Consider the following 19081-nt stretch of genomic DNA (forward strand, 5'->3'; position numbering starts at 1 on the left):
TGTACTAAATACTTATGGCGTCATTTTAATTTGCTGTTGGCTGAAATCCTGTGATGCTGATGTCATGTGAACAGTCAGATCCAATGTGATGAAAGCTGGCAGACTTTCTGCAATATGACAGGGCCACACACTGTATCTCATTAACACGGTGTGCATGCTCTTGCTAATAAAATGGGATCTTCTCACACATTCCTAATGATTAGAATAACACACACTCACTCGTATTATAATAATATTTGCACCTTTTCAGGTGAATCTTAACCAATGTCTGGTAGACTCCCGAATATTATGGCGCTCTCGCCAGACTCCCTAGAGTAATCCAGCCTCCCCCGCGTTTCACAATGCCACACCCTCTCACCTGGGACTCCCCTTCTGGCATCTCCTGAGGGGGCCCGGTTGAGTCGGTAAGTAGGAAGGGAGGGTCTATAAAGTAACATAAATGTGTTTATGCTTTCTGTTTAATATAGAGCCGTGTGTAGGCGGAATATACTCCTTAAACTTACTAACTCTGGTTCCCATGACATTGTTGGCCGTGGCTGGGTTGACCGTATAAATTCTGCTCCGTGGCTTAAAAACTCTTTTGTGTTTTTACTTTATATGGGTTTCTGCTGGCGAGCCAGTTTATACATGTACAAATCTGTACCTGCACATTGTTTTGGTGACCTGCATCTGAATGCAAAACAGAGCAGCTATTGTATTACATGTACTGTACATGATACTGTCTGTATTAACCTCTAATGTACAGGTTGGATCTTGACATTGTCAAGAAAACTTCTATAGTTTTTATAGACAAATTGCGCGGTTTTTTTTTGTGCTGCACTTAGGTGCATAAATATTGGGACATTGACAGAATTATAAGCGCAGATGAAACCGAATTTACAAAACAGACGGATAACAATTCTTCATACGTACAGTCAGGTGCATAAATATTGGGACATTGACAGAATTTTCATATTTTGGCCTCTATTCACCACCACAAGGGTTTTGAAATGAAACAAACAAGATGTGCTTTAACTGCAGACTTTCAGATTTAATTTGAGGGTAATTACATCCAAATCAGGTGAACGGTGTAGGAATTACAACGGTTTCTATATGTGCCTCCCACTTTTTAAGGGGCCAAAAGTAATGGGACAAACTAAACAATCCTAAATCTAACTTTCACTTTTTAATACTTTGTTGCAAATCCTTTGCAGGCAATTACAGCCTGAAGTCTGGAACGCATAGACATCACCAGACGCTGGGTTTCATCCCTGGTGATGCCCTGCAAGGCCTCTACTGCAAATGTCTTCAGTTCCTGCTTGTTCTTGGGGCATTTTCCCTTCAGTTTTGTCTTCATCAAGTGAAATGCATGCTCAATCGGATTCAGGTCAGGGGATTGACTTGGCCATTGCAGAACATTCCACTTTTTAGCCTTAAAAAACTCTTTGGTTGCTTTTGCAGTATGCTTTGGGTCATTGTCCATCTGCACTGTGAAGCGCCGTCCAATGAGTTCTGAAGCATTTGACTGAATATGAGCATATAATATTGCCCGAAATACTTCAGAATTCATGCTGCTGCTTTTGTCAGCAGTCACATCATCAATAAAACAAGGGAACCAGTTCCATTGGCAGCCATACATGCCCACGCCATGACACTACCACCACCATGCTTCACTGATGAGGTGGAATGTTTTGGATCATGAGCAGTTCCTTTCCTTCTCCATACTCTTTTCTTCCCATCACTCTGGTACAAGTTGATCTTTGTCTCATCTGTCCATAGGATGTTGTTCCAGAACTGTAATGGCTTTTTTAGATGTTGTTTGGCAAACTCTAATCTGGTCTTCCTGTTTTTGTGGCTCACCAATGGTTTACATCTTGTGGTGAACCCTCTATATTCACTCTTGTGAAGTCTTCTCTTGATTGTTGACTTTGACACATATACACCTACCTCCTGGAGAGTGTTCTTGATTTGGCCAACTGTTGTGAAGTGGTTTTTCTACACCAGGGAAATAATTCTTCTGTCATCCACCACAGTTGTTTTCCGTGGTCTTCTGGGTCTTTTGGTGTTTGCTGAGCTCTCCGGTGCGTTCTTTCTTTTTAAGAATGTTCCAAACAGTTGATTTGGCCACACCTAATGTTTTTGCTATCTCTATGATGGGTTTGTTTTGATTTCTCAGCCTAATGATGGCTTGCTTCACTGATAGTGACAACTCTTTGGATCTCATATTGAGAGTCGACAGCAACTGATTCCAAATGCAAATGTCACACCTAGAATCAACTCCAGACCTTTTACCTGCTTAACGAGGGAATAGCCCACACCTGTCCATGAAATAGCTTTTGAGTTGATAGTCCCATTACTTTTGGATCCTTAAAAAGTGGGAGGCACATATAGAAACCGTTGTAATTCCTACACCGTTCACCTGATTTGGATGTAATTACCCTCAAATTAAATCTGAAAGTCTGCAGTTAAAGCACATCTTGTTTGTTTCATTTCAAAACCCTTGTGGTGGTGAATAGAGGCCAAAATATGAAAATTCTATCAATGTCCCAATATTTATGCACCTGACTGTACGTATGAAGAATTGTTATCCGTCTGTTTTGTAAATTCGGTTTCATCTGCGCTTATAACTCCATGCGGTTATAGGTCAGAATGGGTGCTCGACTTCTGGTGCAAAATACACAAGGATGATGATGACAATGATCGGCAGCCACTATTAATTGGCCGAGTGCATCTTGATCCCTCCCACTGATGCTATTGCTATTATTAGTGTGGCTGCTATGATCTATTAACATATATTTGATATTTGCAATTGGTCGGTTTAAGGGACAACCGCAAATGTTTGTATTTAATTGAACTTAATTCATTCTTTCTGACTTATGTAGTTACCTCTCTGGCAGAAGTCCGGAGAGGAGATGCAGATGGCCGTTGAGGAGGGTGGAGCCGGCCTAATCCCATCATTAGGCCCCACCCCCTCACAACCAAATGCAGCGAATCTCATATATTGGAATAGGGGACAGGGCCAAAGGACGCGATTATCATAGAATTGCATCTCTAGGCGCATTTGGTATGAAATACCGCTGGCCGCAGGTAAGTATGAACTAACCTAACTGTACCCCCTAACCTTCCTTTAGGGTGTCTAACCCTAAACCCGTGCCTACACCTGACCCCCCTAAGTCCCCCGGGGGGGTGCCTAACCCTAACCTTCCCCCGGGGTTGCCTAACACTAACCCTCCCTTCCCCTAGCCTGACCCTAACCTCCCGGGGGGTTGCCTAACACAAACCCCCCCCCCCGGAACCCTAAACCCCCCATCCACCCCGCGCAGGGTTCTGTAGTCTAAATGCCGGCGGTAGGCACAGTGACCGCCGGCATCTTAAATGTATACCTTCTAGGCTACGCCCCCTCCTAATGGACCGCAGCTTTCATTTATTGTTCTGCCCAATTCATTAGGAAGAGGGTGGGATGCTGGAGGAGTACCTACTCTTCCGGGGGGTGCAGGGGGCTACTCTGAAAAATCGGGGGCCTACAGCAGGTTCCGGGAGAATAGGCAAGTGTGACTTTATGAATTAGTGCCTTTTATTTTATATTTGCGTCTGTGCATAAATGTATTTTACGTGGTAAAAGCGACTATGGGCCGTATACAATTAGGTGCGAAAAGCCGTTTTTCGCCAGTTTTTTTGCGTACTTTTCCTCCACGGAATAGCAGGAGAAAAAAAGTGTCAAATCTATATTTTGGGGTGCAGATGTTGGGAAACCTCTCAGAACCCTTGGTACACCCCGCAAAGGACAATTTACCCCCAAAAATTAATTAAAAATTCCAGGAAGACCCCAAAATACGCCTTTGAAATTTGGGGCGAAAATCAAAAAAAGGGGGGGGGGCAACTTCAAAAACTAGTGAAATAAGCTTCTGGGAGTGCTCTAAGAAGGGGCCAAGTGTTTTGGGGATTGCAGGTGCATGTATGACGGAGGAATTTTACTTTTTCGAAAACTTCACTTTAGAGACATTAAAATATGCTAGTACCCATTTTCAAGTACCCCATATATGACAAGACTACTTACTTTCACCAAAAAATACTGCTTATTGCCGTTCTTCACCACTTTTGCAAGGCCGCTAATAACAAGGATTTTAAACAACTTCAGTACCCCAAATAGTTTTATTAGGGCTATTGGAACACTTCTACATTGATCCCCAATGTTAGTGCATCTTTATTTGGGGTACAAACTGATTTCCCCAAATCTGACAGTACTATCCGCCTGTTCTGCATTCACCGATTGCCGTTTTCGCCTGTTTAGTAATTGAACACTGCGAAAAGCGGGGACACGCACGATAAGTTTTCACGCCCAAAACACACGATGTAGGCGAAAAGTCAGGTAGGCTGAACTTTTTCGCGAATGCGAAACTAATTGAATACGGCCCTTAGTGTTTTGTTTTTTTTGTTAATAGCAGTGTCCAGACTCAGGCTGTCATAAGTATATGCCAATTCATTATAGTACTACATTGTGTGCTAATTGTGTATGGTAACTTTAGCACTGTGAAGCACATCTTCTGGCGTAACCCAGGCACAGGTTTTCATACTATGTTTTTAGGGGAGAGGGGGGTTTGTATCTCCTGGTGTATACTTGGCACATGTACGATTACAGAACTGTACCAGCTCTTCAAAATGAGAAAGATGTGTCTCGTTCGAACGCATTAGACTACTTATCAATAGCTTTCATTTATTTAATGAAAAGAAGCAAAACGTCATCTTGCATAACGAACATAATCATTCCTGGACTTTTGTCCAAGAACGATGATGTTCGTCCATGCAAGATGACGTTTTGCCTCTTTCTGAGTTCCGTTTTTTTGGAGGGAAAAATCCGAACTCAACGTGCAAACTCGAACCTATCCGAGCCTGCACATCCCTAATTTAAAAGGGTGTAATGTACACAAAGTTGCTCTAAGCAGTTTGACTAGGTTTGAGCGTCTTAATATACCTCATAATCAACTCCTCCTCGCTCGGGATATCTTCAGTTTTGGGGTGGATGGTGATAGAACTCCTGGTAGCCAATCAGGTCATCAGAATGAAAACAGGAGCTTGAGATGAGTGCGCCAATCTTGTGGGAGGCAGTGACCTGTCCACTTATGTGGAAGGATAGGGGCAGAGGGTACACGTATCAAGCGGTGATGGCTCCTTCGTTTTAGGCATTCCCTCCCACCAAATAAAAAAAAACGGGGTTATTACAGTTTCTCTAAAACATAGAGATTTACCCAGCTAGGGCGGTGTAGCAGCGTTATGGGGCACTTGCTAATACGAACTTTTCAACGCTTGTCCCCAATGCGCCATCCAGAATGAGATTTTGCGGTTTCAATGGATCTCGTGGCCTAGTGCACGCAGGGCAGAGATCGTTGTTGGGGTGACTTATGGTAACACCTTACTGGTGACTTTCTTTTTAATACATCTCAGTGCTAAGATATCCAGCATCACTGCACTAAGCCGGAAACGCAGGATGTCACTTGCCGCTGAGAAAAGGAGCCGGTGAATACATTTGCCGCAGAATCATGATGTGAGGAGGGGAAATGCAACAAAATGGATAGCTGAGGGAAAGTTTAAAGGTTCCCTAATAGTACAAGTATTGATCTGGGGGAGTTCCCATCCTACTATTGCTGTAAGATTGTGCTGTCAAACACCTAAGCTCATACATCCGTATTGTTACTGTGAATAGAGATAGTCTTCTGTCAGTATGACAACACAGGGCTTTAGACTAACAAATGTACATCTAAGTAAAGGGGAAAAAATAGTCTACAATAATCCTTAAACATCTGTATCGCAGTAGCCTGCAAAGCCTGCGGCAGGTTTCCTAGAACAAGCAAATATTTTGTGGTTTTGTAGATCCCTTTTTTATTTTTACCAAAGAGATTATGTGTCATGTGTTATTTGTTTGGCAACTTTTTAGTTCTTGTTTTTTGGGGGGCTATTTTTGCTGTTTTGATTTTTTTTATTATTATTATTAGGTTGTAGTTAGGGTTTAGTTTATTTTTAATATACCTAGGTCATGTGTTTTCTAGTCCTGGGCACATACAGGAGATACGGGTTTTTTTTCTCCTCCCATTTTTAAATAAATCCACATCTCTGGAGAATATGGGCTTCACCCTATACATCATGGGATAAAACCAGCAGGTCTCGCTTGTAATAGCTATCCCACAATACTCCTCCTGGTATCACCATACTGGGATGGATCAGGAGAAGAAAATGAAGTAAAGAAAAACGTGTTTTGCTTAGAATAAATATATTTTTTTCCAATGGCTTTATTTTTGAAAAAATAAATCCTATTTTCATTTCTTAATAATAATTATCATTCATATTAATTTTTTAGTTTTTTTTTTTTAGCTGAAAAGTTCAAGTTTGGACTTCCACTGCCCAAGCGTGAACCGGTTAGCCCATATATCAGACTGGCATCATACCAGTTTCACTCAGCTGGGTTGGCAAGATTTTAGTAATAAATGACGACCATAGGAAAACCTCCATAAAGCCCGATATTAATAAATAGACTCATGGTCATAGTTGGCGTGTAGAAAGCTTTTACTGACCTATGACTTTACACAGTTTAACCAATGGATTAACCTTCCCTCTCACCCTCCCGTGGTTTTGTACACCATTGAATAAGATTAGAATGGATTTGGGTTCACAGGGGGTAATGGTGGTATCTGAGGTTATAAGTATGAGGTCACATCTGCTTTTCACCTTCTGTTGTAGGTTTAGCTGACTACAGCAGCATGGCTTTATCTGTAAGTTGTACTATAGGGGTGTTTGTGACCTACCATAGGTAAGTTAGTGGTCTGAGTGTCTCCGATAACCCTTACATATAAGTTCTCCCCATTTAACATGTGCGGAACGGACATTGGGCTCTCTCCAAGCTCTCTGTTTGATGATCATTCTCCCATGAATCTTTCTGGAATGTTGATATAATGCCATGAATGTCGGCCAATGGCTGCACGGCACTCAGTTGGTTCTAGTAGATAGATTCAGGATATGTAAAAATAATTATGGGTGTATGTATATATTTTTACAGAAGATCACGGTAGCACCATCTAGTTACAGCAAGTCTAAATGAATTAATAAATGATAATAAGTCTATTATATATTGGGTTACAGTAGGTTCTTCTTTTACGGAGTTAAATAAATCAAAGGTGTATTGTACACAACTACAGATCACGTCCAAGGATTTCTCCAGGTGCCAGGCCAGACAAGAAGTTCGGAAAACTTTCGAATGCAGGGCAGGTACTAAACCAAGGTCCAAAGAGGATTGTTGTTTGTCTCTGTTTTATGGTTGGGTTAGTCTTTTATATTAAAGATAAGCTGTTGTTTCTGCGTGTACTACTCTGTGAATTAACAACCACATCCCCCGCGGTTCCCCGTGATACATTTAAACTCTAGCACCTCTCCTCTTGACCCTCCGTACTATATATGGTTAGCAGAATCCTGGAGCTGTGCTGTACAATAACCAGCTCTTATATAAGGTCACTCTGACCGTTCATTTTGTTAGAAGTGAACCGTTTTATGGTAGTTTTCACATGACCCCTCTCCCAAAGATGCCAAGCCATGCCCTAGCTACACATGACCCAAGTACTGATGAAGGGATTTAAACATCTTTGTGGAAAGATTAAAAAATTATTGGGGGTGTCTGCGTTTATCAAGTTGCCCCCCCCTCCAATGCAGCTTCACCCTATACTCCTGCGACTGGTGATTCTGGAAAAAGAGTGGGACCTGAGCAGCATGTGTTTGATGCTGGGCCAAGTGGTTCTGATCTGCCGTCAAATTCTGTGTATCTGTGATGATCGTTAAAGTCTGGAGTTCCCGTTTATGTTCCAGAACACAACAGTCACGTGCTCCACAGCTATTCGGTACAGAGTGCTTGAGTTTAAAAAGTCCTAATTATCTTCATACTACTAAGTCTAGGGTTGCTATAATAACCCTTTAATCAGGGACATATATGAATTATACAATAGCTTCCATGGCTGATTTAACCAGGTGAATTGTAGATTTGAAGTCTGCCAGCCACAGAATCTGTGTAATTCATGTGTCCTCTTTATAGCAACCCTATGCTAATCGCATCTTTTGCTGCAGTTCCTAAACTGCAAATCCTCCCAGCCTGCAGTGACTAATTACTCCAGAACTTGCCCTGTGAAATACATTAGAATAAGCTATGTTAATGTGGGTACACACCCGACTGATATATCTGCAGGTCGAGTGATCTGCAGAAATATCTGTAGATGATTGTCGTTCCTATACAATGAACGACCATCATCTATCCGGCAGCTGCGGGTCCCGCTTGCCGGGTGGCGGGTCGGGGGCGAGTTCGCCCCCCTCCCCGCGGCTGCCGCTGCATGTGTACGGGCGATCGGCTGATCGCCCGTACACGCTTGCCGATGGACAGCGGCTGTGCTGCACAGCCAATGCGATATGTCTGTAAATGACTTCAATAGATCGGCCAATATATCGGCAGTGTAACCAGTATTAGTGAGCTACAGTAGTAATAAAAAAATGATAAGCAATGATTGTCTGTGCTTATATGATTATAGATGTGCGTTGTTGCTGTTAAGGTACCTATCCATTAGGCGACCTGAAAGTCTGAACGTCTAGCGTTCAGACCTTCAGGGCGCCGAGGTGCAGTGCCCGCACTGAACGGCGTACACTGAACGTCATTCAGTGAAGGAGACCGACCTCCTATCTCTGAACATGCCGAACCTGACGAGCGTCGTCAGGTTGATGGGCATGTTCAGTAGATAGTCAGGGACGGCAAGGACCCAGCGTGCATTCACATCGCTGGTCCTTGCCGGCTATCCATTACCTGACTTTGTGAACAATGCGACCAAAACATCCTGGTTTGGTCGGATTGTTCATAAAGTCGGGTAATGGATGGGCCCCTTTCAGGGCCGTAGCTAGGGTAGTGCAACCGGTGCCATCGCTCAGGGCACCACAGGTCAGGGGGAGCTGTTTGGGCCTGTCAAATTTTTGTTTGTTATCATTCTTGCTTGTATTTTCCTCTTATTTCATCCCCAGCATCTCCTGGCCTCCCCTATATCTTCCCTGGCCCTTCCCCATGAAGCCATGGCCCTGTTTTAGGTGCATTATGTCCCTTTGAAAAATGAGGGGAGCGCCAATGCTCTTTCTGGCACAGGGCACCAAAAAGTCTAGTTACGGCTCTAGCCCCTTTAATGTTGTTGATTTGTCAGTTTGAGGTACCATGTTATTTACCCTTTATTTAATCTGCTTGAAAATCTTATTCCACCCTATTATGTGGGGATCCGGTCAATATCCTGGCAAAAGGGATGCTGGTGCTTAGAATACTGGCGCCAGAATTCAAATACCTGTTAGAGTCCCGGCGCCAGTATCCCGATTTGTAAGTTCTGGGGTTAAGAGGAGGGTTAGGCACTAGGGGGTGGAGGGTTAGGTTCAGGGTGCAGGAAGGGGGTAGTTAGGTTTAGGCACCGGGGAGGGTTAGGGGTAGGGAGAGGGGGAGGTTTAGGATACCGACAGGTGTCCATATCCTAACCCTGTCAGGATGCCGGTGTCAGGATTTTGACCGCCGGGATCCGGTACCCAACCTAGTTATGTGATGGCTGCTAGTTTTTGTGCTGCACAGGCATTTGCCAGGGATATATTCTGTAGCTGACAAATGTTATTACTTTTTGTTATTATTTAATTTGGCTGCTTAAGGCCCAAAGGTATTAATTGCTATAGATGTTTTGCATGTGTATGGCAATGAAGTTTTGTGCCTTTTGTGCAGACCCAAGGAATTCCCATGTACAGTAGTATGTGTTAATAATATACATTTCTTTTTCATTCTTTCCCTTTCCAGCTGACCGTTATGTTGGATCTGGCGCCATCCCTGCTTGCCTTTCTCTGCCTATTTTTATCGGTTTCTGCTTTTCCCTACTTTCTCCGACCCAATGTCACTTTCAACCATATGGCGTACGATCCAGGCACAGGCTCCATCTACATCGGGGCTGTTAATTGGATCTTCCAAGTGTCACCTGACCTCGAGCTTCTGGCGGAAGATTCTACAGGCCCAGTGTTTGACAGTCCGGAGTGTCTTCCCTTCAAAGACCGTAAAGACTGTCCTCAGGCAACTCGGACCCACAACTCCAACAAGCTGCTGACTGTCAACCTTCAGGGCAGAGAATTGCTGACCTGCGGGCACGTTTTTCAGGGCATCTGCGAAAAGAGGGACCTGATGAACATCTCTAATATAATTTACCGTACAGTTGACCCAGGTGACAACCAGTTTGTGGCTGCCAATAATCCCAAGGTCACCACTGTGGGGATAGTTGAGAGGACTTCACTGGGACACGATTACCTGTTTGTTGGTCGGGGTTTGACAGCCAGGTTGTCCAGTGGAATACCGCCGATTACTATACGGCAAGTGGAGAAGCCATCTGTGTTCTCCAACGAAGGTTTGGGTAAACTCGTGGTGGGAGACTTTTCGGATTACAACAATACTTTTGTGGGGGTTTTCTCCAACAAAGGACATGTCTACTTCTTGTTTTACCGCCGTGGATCCAAATCGCAAATGGATTACAAAACGTATCTGGGCAGCGTGTGCAGCAAGGACCTGCACCTCTACTCCTATGTGGAAGTACCTCTCTTGTGTGAGGGAGGGTACAACTTGGCACAGGCCGCTCACTTGGAGATTAAGAACAGGGAACTCTTTGTGATATTTGCAGCCAGCCAAGGATCCAGTCCATCTCCAAGCAGCCGGACAGCTCTCTGCTCCTATAAGATGGCAGACGTAGAAGCTAGGATAGAGACTGCACGAGTCCTGTGTTACACTGAGAATGGGAGAGGTGCAAGCGGACAGGAGGCTGGGATAGAATATGGAGTCAATTCCAAATGTGCATCTCTTCCCAAGGTATGTTTGTGAGTGAAGACCATTGAGAATTTGTGCACCAGTGACCAAAAATAGCTCCTGCACATAGGTCAGTAAATGGAAAACTATTACAGTTACTAGTTGCTCTTTACCTACTATTAACCACCAAATGGAATATAGTAGGGGTGAGCGGATTCGGTTCTACTCAGTTCCGTTCGGTTTTAAAAACCGAATCTTATTGGCTATCCAAAACTCGTGACAGCTGATACCCGGTTTTTAAATCCGAACGGAACCGAGTAGAACCGAATCCGCTCACCCCTAGAATATAGAATAAAAAATGATCTGTACACGACTGACTGTCTGACCTCCCTTCGCCTATCAAAATTCAGAGAGACTGGTATAGAAACAGTTAGGTGGGCATGACCTTTAATAAATAAATTAAACAACTGTTTCTAGATCTGTGTCTCTGGATGTATGACTACCTAGGAATAATGTTTTTATGCTTTAACAGTCAGAGAATTAGCTTTCTCTGAAAAATAAATCTTAAATATTCTCTAAGTAGTCCCCATGTCATTTAGGATAGGAATCTGGGGACCCATCCTAAATGACATGGGAACACAATTTTAGTATCTTGCACTACGCCATGGAACAGCAGTACTTAATACTTGCCGTGTCACAGAAACTTTAGTTCATACATGTGCAAATGTTGCAAAGTGCCATTTCTTATCAAATTTACATTTATTCAAGTTTAACTGTCTCCTGGGCCTTAAGTTGTAGTACATATTAATATTCAGCCACCTCAACTCCAGTGTATATGATCACAATATTACAAGTGTGTTTATTTATTGCCATATAGCTGTTGGTGCCAGAAGTGGGAATCCGTGATTTCTATTACAATACATTTATCTCTTAAACTTATCTGACCAGGAGTCACCTAAGAACTTCCCATGCGGAGGAGACCACACACCCAGCCCGATTGCCAGTAGTGTTCCTGTCACTGCTACGCCTCTTCTCAGAAATGACTCGAGCCTGACCGCTGTAGCCGCGCTAGTTGAAGAGAATCACACGATTGTTTTCCTTGGAGATGCTGGAGGACATGTTCATAAGGTGAGGACTTGTCATCTCCTATGTTTAATTGTGAGCTTCCCCAGCCATTTAATCAAATCTGATTTAAATTAATGGTTCTCAGGACTTTCTGATTAGTGGAACAAACTTTGTTATACAGAGAGCATGGCCCTTCTGAATGATCATTTGGTTATTAATGAGATGGAAAAAGATATACTTAATTTAATATGGAATTAACCAATACTTCAATGGATTCCATGTAAAAAATTTGGCTCATGTCCTCCCCATTATAGGTATTTGTATCTCAGGGTGAAGGACACGTCTACAACTCATTGACTGTGGTACCAGATTCTCCTGTCAGCCCTGACCTGGTTTTGGATAGCTCGGGACGGCACTTGTACGTTATGACTGAGTCCCAGGTAAGCGGGTTCCCCCCAGTTGTATTGGGTGCCAAATAACCAGCTGTGGTTGCTAATGGTGATGCCAACCGGCATTACTAAAAGTAGGGATGGCCATCGATGATTCGTAATCATTGATGGTTTATGGTCGATGTCAAATACTTTTACCATCGATGATAGAGAGCCAATGGCTCTTTGTCATCGATGGGAGACGATTTTTAAAAAAAAATTTTTTCCAGGATGGGATGATCTTAGTCTTAGCCCCTGGAGCCCACTAAGCCCTGCCCCTGTTTTTGATTGGCCCCTGCCCGCCATTCCCCACCACAGCGGTGGCCAGCGATGGGTGCAAACCATTGATGGTTCACCATAGATGGTTTATGTGCCATCGTTGGTAACCACCGATGGACCTATCTATGGTAACCATCAATGGACACCCCTCCGATGGCCATCCCTAACTGAAAGTATACAAAATAATTGTGTATGTGCACTGTGAATCCGACTATGGCAGGAAAACTATACCAAATATCATTATCCGGAAAGCCCGTGAAGCCTTAGGAGGGGTGCCTGTGGAAACGCAGCACTTTTTATGGCCTGGTTGTGGCTATTTAGTGTGTTCTAGTTAGTCATGGTCAGGTGTCTGGTATTGAATTGGGCAGTCTTGTATATAATTGTTGTTCCTCAGTGAATTAAAAAGTGACTGATTTCCTCTTCCAAACATCTTTTTTTTGGGGCAAAAGTAATAAGTATTTCTGTATGTGCATATGATTAAGTCAACGGCACTAGGCCCTTCCACAACCTTTTGGTTGTAGCACAATAGTTTATTTTAAACTGTCTGTAGTAACTTACAGTGCCCGTGTCTTGCTCTTTGGTATGCCCACATGTGAAGCATCATGGTACAGACTTGGCACATGAATGACTGAGAGGATGAGGGGAAATCTCACCAGCTGTTGCATTTTGGTGAGCAGATAGTGCTGATAATGCAATTCTAATGGTGGTAGGGCGTGCTCAGTGCTTGGGACTTATGCTGGGTACACACTGACAGATACATCGGCCGATCAGTTGATCGGCCAATATATCTGCTGTCTGTCGGCCAGTGTGTACCTGAGATTTGTCGGTGAGTGACGACGTTCACCGACATATCGCATTGGCTGTGCTGCACAGCCGATGGACAGGTATGTCTGCAAACAGATCTGTCCATCGGCAAGTGCAGACCGCCCGTACTCACACAGTGGCAGCCGTGAGGAAGGGGGCGGGACACGTCCCCGACCTGCCCACCGGCCGCCGGGACCCGAGGGCGCAAGCAGATGATGGCCCTTCAGTGTGTATGAACGACCATCATCTGCAGATATATCTACAGATCACTCGATCTGCAGATATCTGTCCGGTGTGTACCCACCCGTTGGAAGATTTCTAAAAATGAAAAATAATCTTTTTTTTTCTTTAAATTATAAACTGATACGCCCTCATGTAGTGCTGTTTACTCATTCTATAAAACCACATGTTTCTTTCTGGATGTCTCATAAAGGTAACTGGCCACAGCAAGTTTAGATGAACCTGTAACCTACTCACCGTGGAGTCTGCATGTGTACATTCCACTGAATAGGCTGAAAGGACAGCCCCAGTCCTAATGTCTAATTTAGAAGGCAGCCACAAAATAATCGTCAACAGATCTGCAGGATTTCCCCGAGTCCTGCGGTGTTTCAGTTAACTAAAGCACCCTATGTGATATCTATAGCAACCAATCCGTTTCTAGTTGTCATTTTACAGACTGTGCTAGATAAATGATAGGTAGATGCTGCGTCGTTGCTGTTGGCAACGTCTCCACCTTATTTCTTTCTAAAGTTTGATACATCTCCCCCTATGCGTCTAGTCATCTCTGGTCAGGAAGGGTCGAAAATACATATTTCATAAAGAAAAGTGTTGTTTTTTTTGTTTTGTTTTTTCATTTATTTTCCGGTATTTAGCATGGCAATATGTTACCTCCTAACCACCTGCTCTGACCCTCTCTGATTTACGTATGCTTAGTTAGTATAAATAACGTATTGGAAAACCTGCACGATGGATGTTGAAGTCGTAGCTTCCCATCATGCCCTGCCTTTACTGTAGCCAGTATCCGTTACAGGTGAAGAACACAATCATAAAAAATATATATAGGGTTAGGCTGCGGGAGGGGTGGGTTAGAGTTAGGCTGCGGGAGGGGTGGGTTAGGGTTAGGCTGCGGGAGGGGTGGGTTAGGGTTAGGCTGCGGGAGGGTTGGGTTAGGGTTAGGCTGCGGGAGGGGTGGGTTAGGGTTAGGCTGCGGGAGGGGTGGGTTAGGGTTAGGCTGCGGGAGGGTTGGGTTAGGGTTAGGCTGCCGTAGGGAACAGTTAGGGTTAGGCTGCGGGAGGGTTGGGTTAGGGTTAGGCTGCGGGAGGGTTGGGTTAGGGTTAGGCTGCGGTAGGGAACGGTTAGGGTTAGGCTGCGGGAGGGTTGGGTTAGGGTTAGGCTGCGGGAGGGGACGGTTAGGGTTAGGCTGCCATAGGGGACAGTTAGGGTTAGGCTGCCATAGGGGACAGTTAGGGTTAGGCTGCCATAGGGGACACTTAGTGTTAGGCTGTGGGAGGGGACACTTAGTGTTAGGCTGTGGGAAGGGACACTTAGGGTTAGGCTGTGGGAGGGGACACTTAGGGTTAGGCTGCGGGAGGGGACGGTTAGGGTTAGGCTGCCATAGGGGACGGTTAGGGTTAGGCTGCGGGAGGGGACACTTAGTGTTAGGCTGCGGGAGGGGACACTTAGGGTTAGGCTGCGGGAGGGGACACTTAGGGTTAGGCTGCCATAGGGGACAGTTAGGGTTAGGCTGCGGGAGGGGACACATAGTGTTAGGCTGTGGGAGGGGACACTTAGGGTTAGGCTGTGGGAGGGGACAGTTAGGGTTAGGCTGCCATAGGGGACAGTTAGGGTTAGGCTGCGGGAGGGGACACTTAGTGTTAGGCTGCGGGAGGGGACACTTAGTGTTAGGCTGCGGGAGGGGACACTTAGGGTTAGGCTGTGGGAAGGGACAGTTAGGGTTAGGCTGCGGTAGGGGACGTTTAGGGTTAGGCTACCATAGGGGACAGTTAGGGTTAGGCTGCCATAGGGGACAGTTAGGGTTAGGCTGCGGGAGGGGTGAGTTAGGATTAGAATACTCACCAAAATTTGTTGGGATTTTGACTGTCAGGATTCCACTGTCGGTATTGTGACCGTCAAGTTGGTCAACGCAGGAATATGGTACCCATATCGTACCCGCTACAATTTTAAGGAACAAAGGAGAATTATTACTCGTGTGATGCCAAATAAAAAAACTGACAGACATGAGTCACCTACAAAGGACGGAAACAAAATCGGGAACAAACTTTCACTTGGCAAAAACTTGCGGTACGATGAGAGATTAGTCACACTTTCCGCAATATTAAGTATAGAAATGTTTAATAAGTGTTTTATTTTATATCATAATCCTGAAACCAGCTGCTTTGGTGTCATAATGTCGTCATTGCTACTCTGCCATTCATTTACCACCAAATTTTACAAATTGCATGAAGAAAGATACGTAGTGATAAAAATGGTAAAGATACATTTTAGCTCAACTGTTGCATCTCGATAAAGTTGATTATATTTTCTGGAAAAAAAAAAGGCCTCTTTGTAGAATTCAGTATATGGGGCATAGCGCGTATAAATGTTGGCTCAGTCTGGACAGGGCTTCTATTGACTGCGCACAATTTGGTTGTTACATATACTGTAAAGAACGCCCAGGGCCTGATTCTGTCGCTCACTTCTGCTGTCGCTTTTACCTGTGACCGCGGCATTGCAACTCACTTTCATATGCTAATGCGACAGTCGGCCCAACTAAGTCGCAGATTGTCTGTAAGTGCGAGCCTATCCCGTCCGCTGTTCTAGCGTCTGCAGACCTCAGTAATATCAAGGCGTCCCTTCACTGCGATTTAATCCAATGTTGCAACCAATGATATTCGCACAGAGGCGCCCATCTGCTGCTTGTTAAGATGCGCCATTGGCTACACATCGTTCGCCCCGTCGGACATCGCACCATGTCCATCTGAACATGGCTGCCAAAATCTGTGCAGATGTTGAAAAAGTCGCTGACCGTGACCAAAGCGCATCTGGCTAGCCACCCCCGTTACCTCCCAGAAACACACATTGTAATTGCCTTTCTGTGTTCAAATTCGTTCTGCAAATCCTGCGGTGACCATCCGGATGCATGCGCCAACTTAAAATACTGTCCGCTACATCCGACATAGACAGTGCATCCACCCATGACTGAGGCCCCTTGTCCAGCGCCTGTGCACACTGTGATTCTGAGTCTCATCCGAATCTGCCCCATCGTGCTCAGTATATGCACTGGTGTAATGACACCAAATGACAAGGTGGCATACCAAAGGTCGACTATGATTTGGTCGACACCAGAATGTCGACATAACAAAAGGTAGATAGTACAGGAGGTCAACGGGTACAAAAGGAAATGCTCGACCCTTTATAAAAAAAATACACATTAAATGAGCTTAAATATCATTCACGTACATGTGTCAAACTTGTTTGACCTTTTTTTCGGAGATAGCAAAATATGGGCCTTATTTTCAACGAGTTTCTTCATTCACAACGAGTGATCGCAATGGTGCTACAGCCAATCAGCTCCCAACTGTCATCTGTTTGAAAAATGACAGTTGGGAGCTGATTGGCTGGAGCATCATTTATCATACGCAACAAGTTTTATCACTCGTTGTTAATGATAAAACTCGTTGATAATTAAGGGCCTCGGTCTTCAAGAAGTTTGGCAAATGGCGTCCTCCTTACGCTAAGGTCCTTCCTTTTCTTCAGATAGAGGCCAGAAGCCCTGGGATTGCGTAGGCCTCTGATATTAAATACCTATTTGTGTATGTCCTAGAATTGCCGTTTGTGTGCCACAGTTTTCAGCCTCCGGGGAATTTCATGCATGATTTCATATACATAATTAATGGAGGTAGTAGCCTTCGTTTCAACCAGACACAACTTCATCTAGACAGGTCATGATGTTGAATATTTGATTATGGGTTCACACATGCAAATTTAAAGAGTTCTAATAGACCTGGAGCACAACATGTCATTTGCTGTTCAAGTGTCTGTTGTGCAGATGTACAGAAAAACACGTCTGTGTGAAAATTACATTTAGCATTTTTTTAATGCTCTTTATTAGCAGTTTCTGGTCTGTGTGTGCGGTCTAATCATTTATCAGTGAAAACATTGGTAAGATGTGATTCATAGAAGTGTAAAATTGCAGAGACTGAGCTGGGGGCAGGTTACTTCCTATTTTGTGCTTGGCATAGTTTAGGGAGACTTGTATAGAATACAATAAATAGCAATTGTTAATTACTGAGGGACCAAGGACCTCATTCAGAGTCGGTCGCGAGCGCTGAGCGATCGCAACCGACTCGATGTTTTGGCCCTGCGCACGCGCAAGCCCCGGAGCAAGAGAGAAAATCTCTCGCTCCGGGGGGCTCTCTACAAAAGGGGCTGCTGTCGATGGTGATCGACAGCTCGCCCCGTTGTGTGGGGGGGGGGTGGCTACACAAACGGAGGTGTTCCTAACGGAACGCCTGCCGTTTTGTGGGCGGCCGCACTGACATCGGCAGTGATGTCAGTGGGGAGCTTCCTGCTCGTTCAGAGCAGGAAGCTCCCTGGGGCTTGCGGTTGCCGGGACCCAACCTTAGGGTCTCGTCGCAAGCCCCGATGGTCGCGATGGTCTTGACCATCGCGACCATCACCCTGGTCGCTAGCTAAGCTGTGGGTGGTAACCCACAGCTTAGCTAGCGACCAGGAGGTCGCACTAAAAAAAAGAAGCAGCCGCCCTCATTCAGAGAGAGCGATCGCTTCTTGCGACAGCCTCCGAATGAGGGCCCAAGTCTTATTACAGTATATAAGGCCTGGTTTTACAACGAAGTGCAGAAATATTCAATTTTGACGGAAAATATAGTCAGATAAACTGCAGTGTGCGGAGATTGAATATTTAGAGGCTGTGTGGAAATACCCTGGTGTTTCTTTATAGTATTTGGGTTTGTTAAAATACAGTTTAATGCAGTGTATCTTCACTTTCTGTTAAATCATCATGACATTTACAAACCTGTATGCAGAACTACGCGTACCCCAAGAGATTAAAATATTTATCGTTATATGTCTGGAAAGCACGGCAAGGATGTGTTGGAGATAGATAAATAATTAAGACGTATAAATAATTAAGGTTTATGGTTTGTGAAAAATGATGCTCTAGCCCTGACAAGACAAAGAGGTTTTAGAGGGACATTTACAAGTGGAGCACAAAGGATCCTGAGGTACCGGTGTGGTGTCCACAAAGCTGGATTTGCGCCCAAAGAGAAGGCAACCATTTTGGTGGGCAGGACCAATATCTAAATGCAGCCTATCAGGAATCAGTGGCATCATGTGATGCCACAGGTGAGTTGATTGGTTGCATTGTAGTGAATAGTATTTCACCTCGGCTGACCGACTGCAAAGTATCTCGGCTATGGCACTGATGTGCTTAAGTTGTCTCCAAGCGCGCTATACCCAGGCACTCACTGCACCTTTGCTAATTAAATGTGGGATAAAGATTTTTTGTCGAGGTGGAAAAATCTATCTTTGGTCCCCTACCACTTTGCCACAATTAAATAACATTCTTCAGTTTTTCTTCGAAAAATTCTAGGTTAGCCTAATTTAAGTCTGAAGTATTCATTATAGTGAGCAGGTGCCATGAGATTGTGGGAGTCTATGTACTAAGCCTTGAATGGAGATA

At 44.5% G+C, this 19081-nt stretch overlaps 1 protein-coding gene across 4 annotated transcripts in view; it reads left to right on the forward strand.

The window, feature by feature from the left end:
* PLXNB3 (plexin B3) overlaps nt 1-19081 on the forward strand; it is an 88483-nt gene that overhangs the window by 33322 nt on the left and 36080 nt on the right. For all 4 annotated transcript variants that reach the window (XM_088453378.1, XM_088453381.1, XM_088453379.1 and 1 more), the window contains exons 2-4: nt 9818-10867; nt 11753-11932; nt 12184-12309. In XM_088453378.1, coding sequence (XP_088309504.1) covers nt 9827-10867; nt 11753-11932; nt 12184-12309 — 1347 coding nt within the window. In that variant the 5' untranslated portion in view covers nt 9818-9826. The remainder of the gene's footprint in view (nt 1-9817; nt 10868-11752; nt 11933-12183; nt 12310-19081) is intronic.

Source organism: Taudactylus pleione, unplaced genomic scaffold (genome assembly GCF_031769625.1).
Source record: "Taudactylus pleione unplaced genomic scaffold, aTauple2 ptg000579l, whole genome shotgun sequence".
Classification (NCBI taxonomy): domain Eukaryota; kingdom Metazoa; phylum Chordata; class Amphibia; order Anura; family Myobatrachidae; genus Taudactylus; species Taudactylus pleione.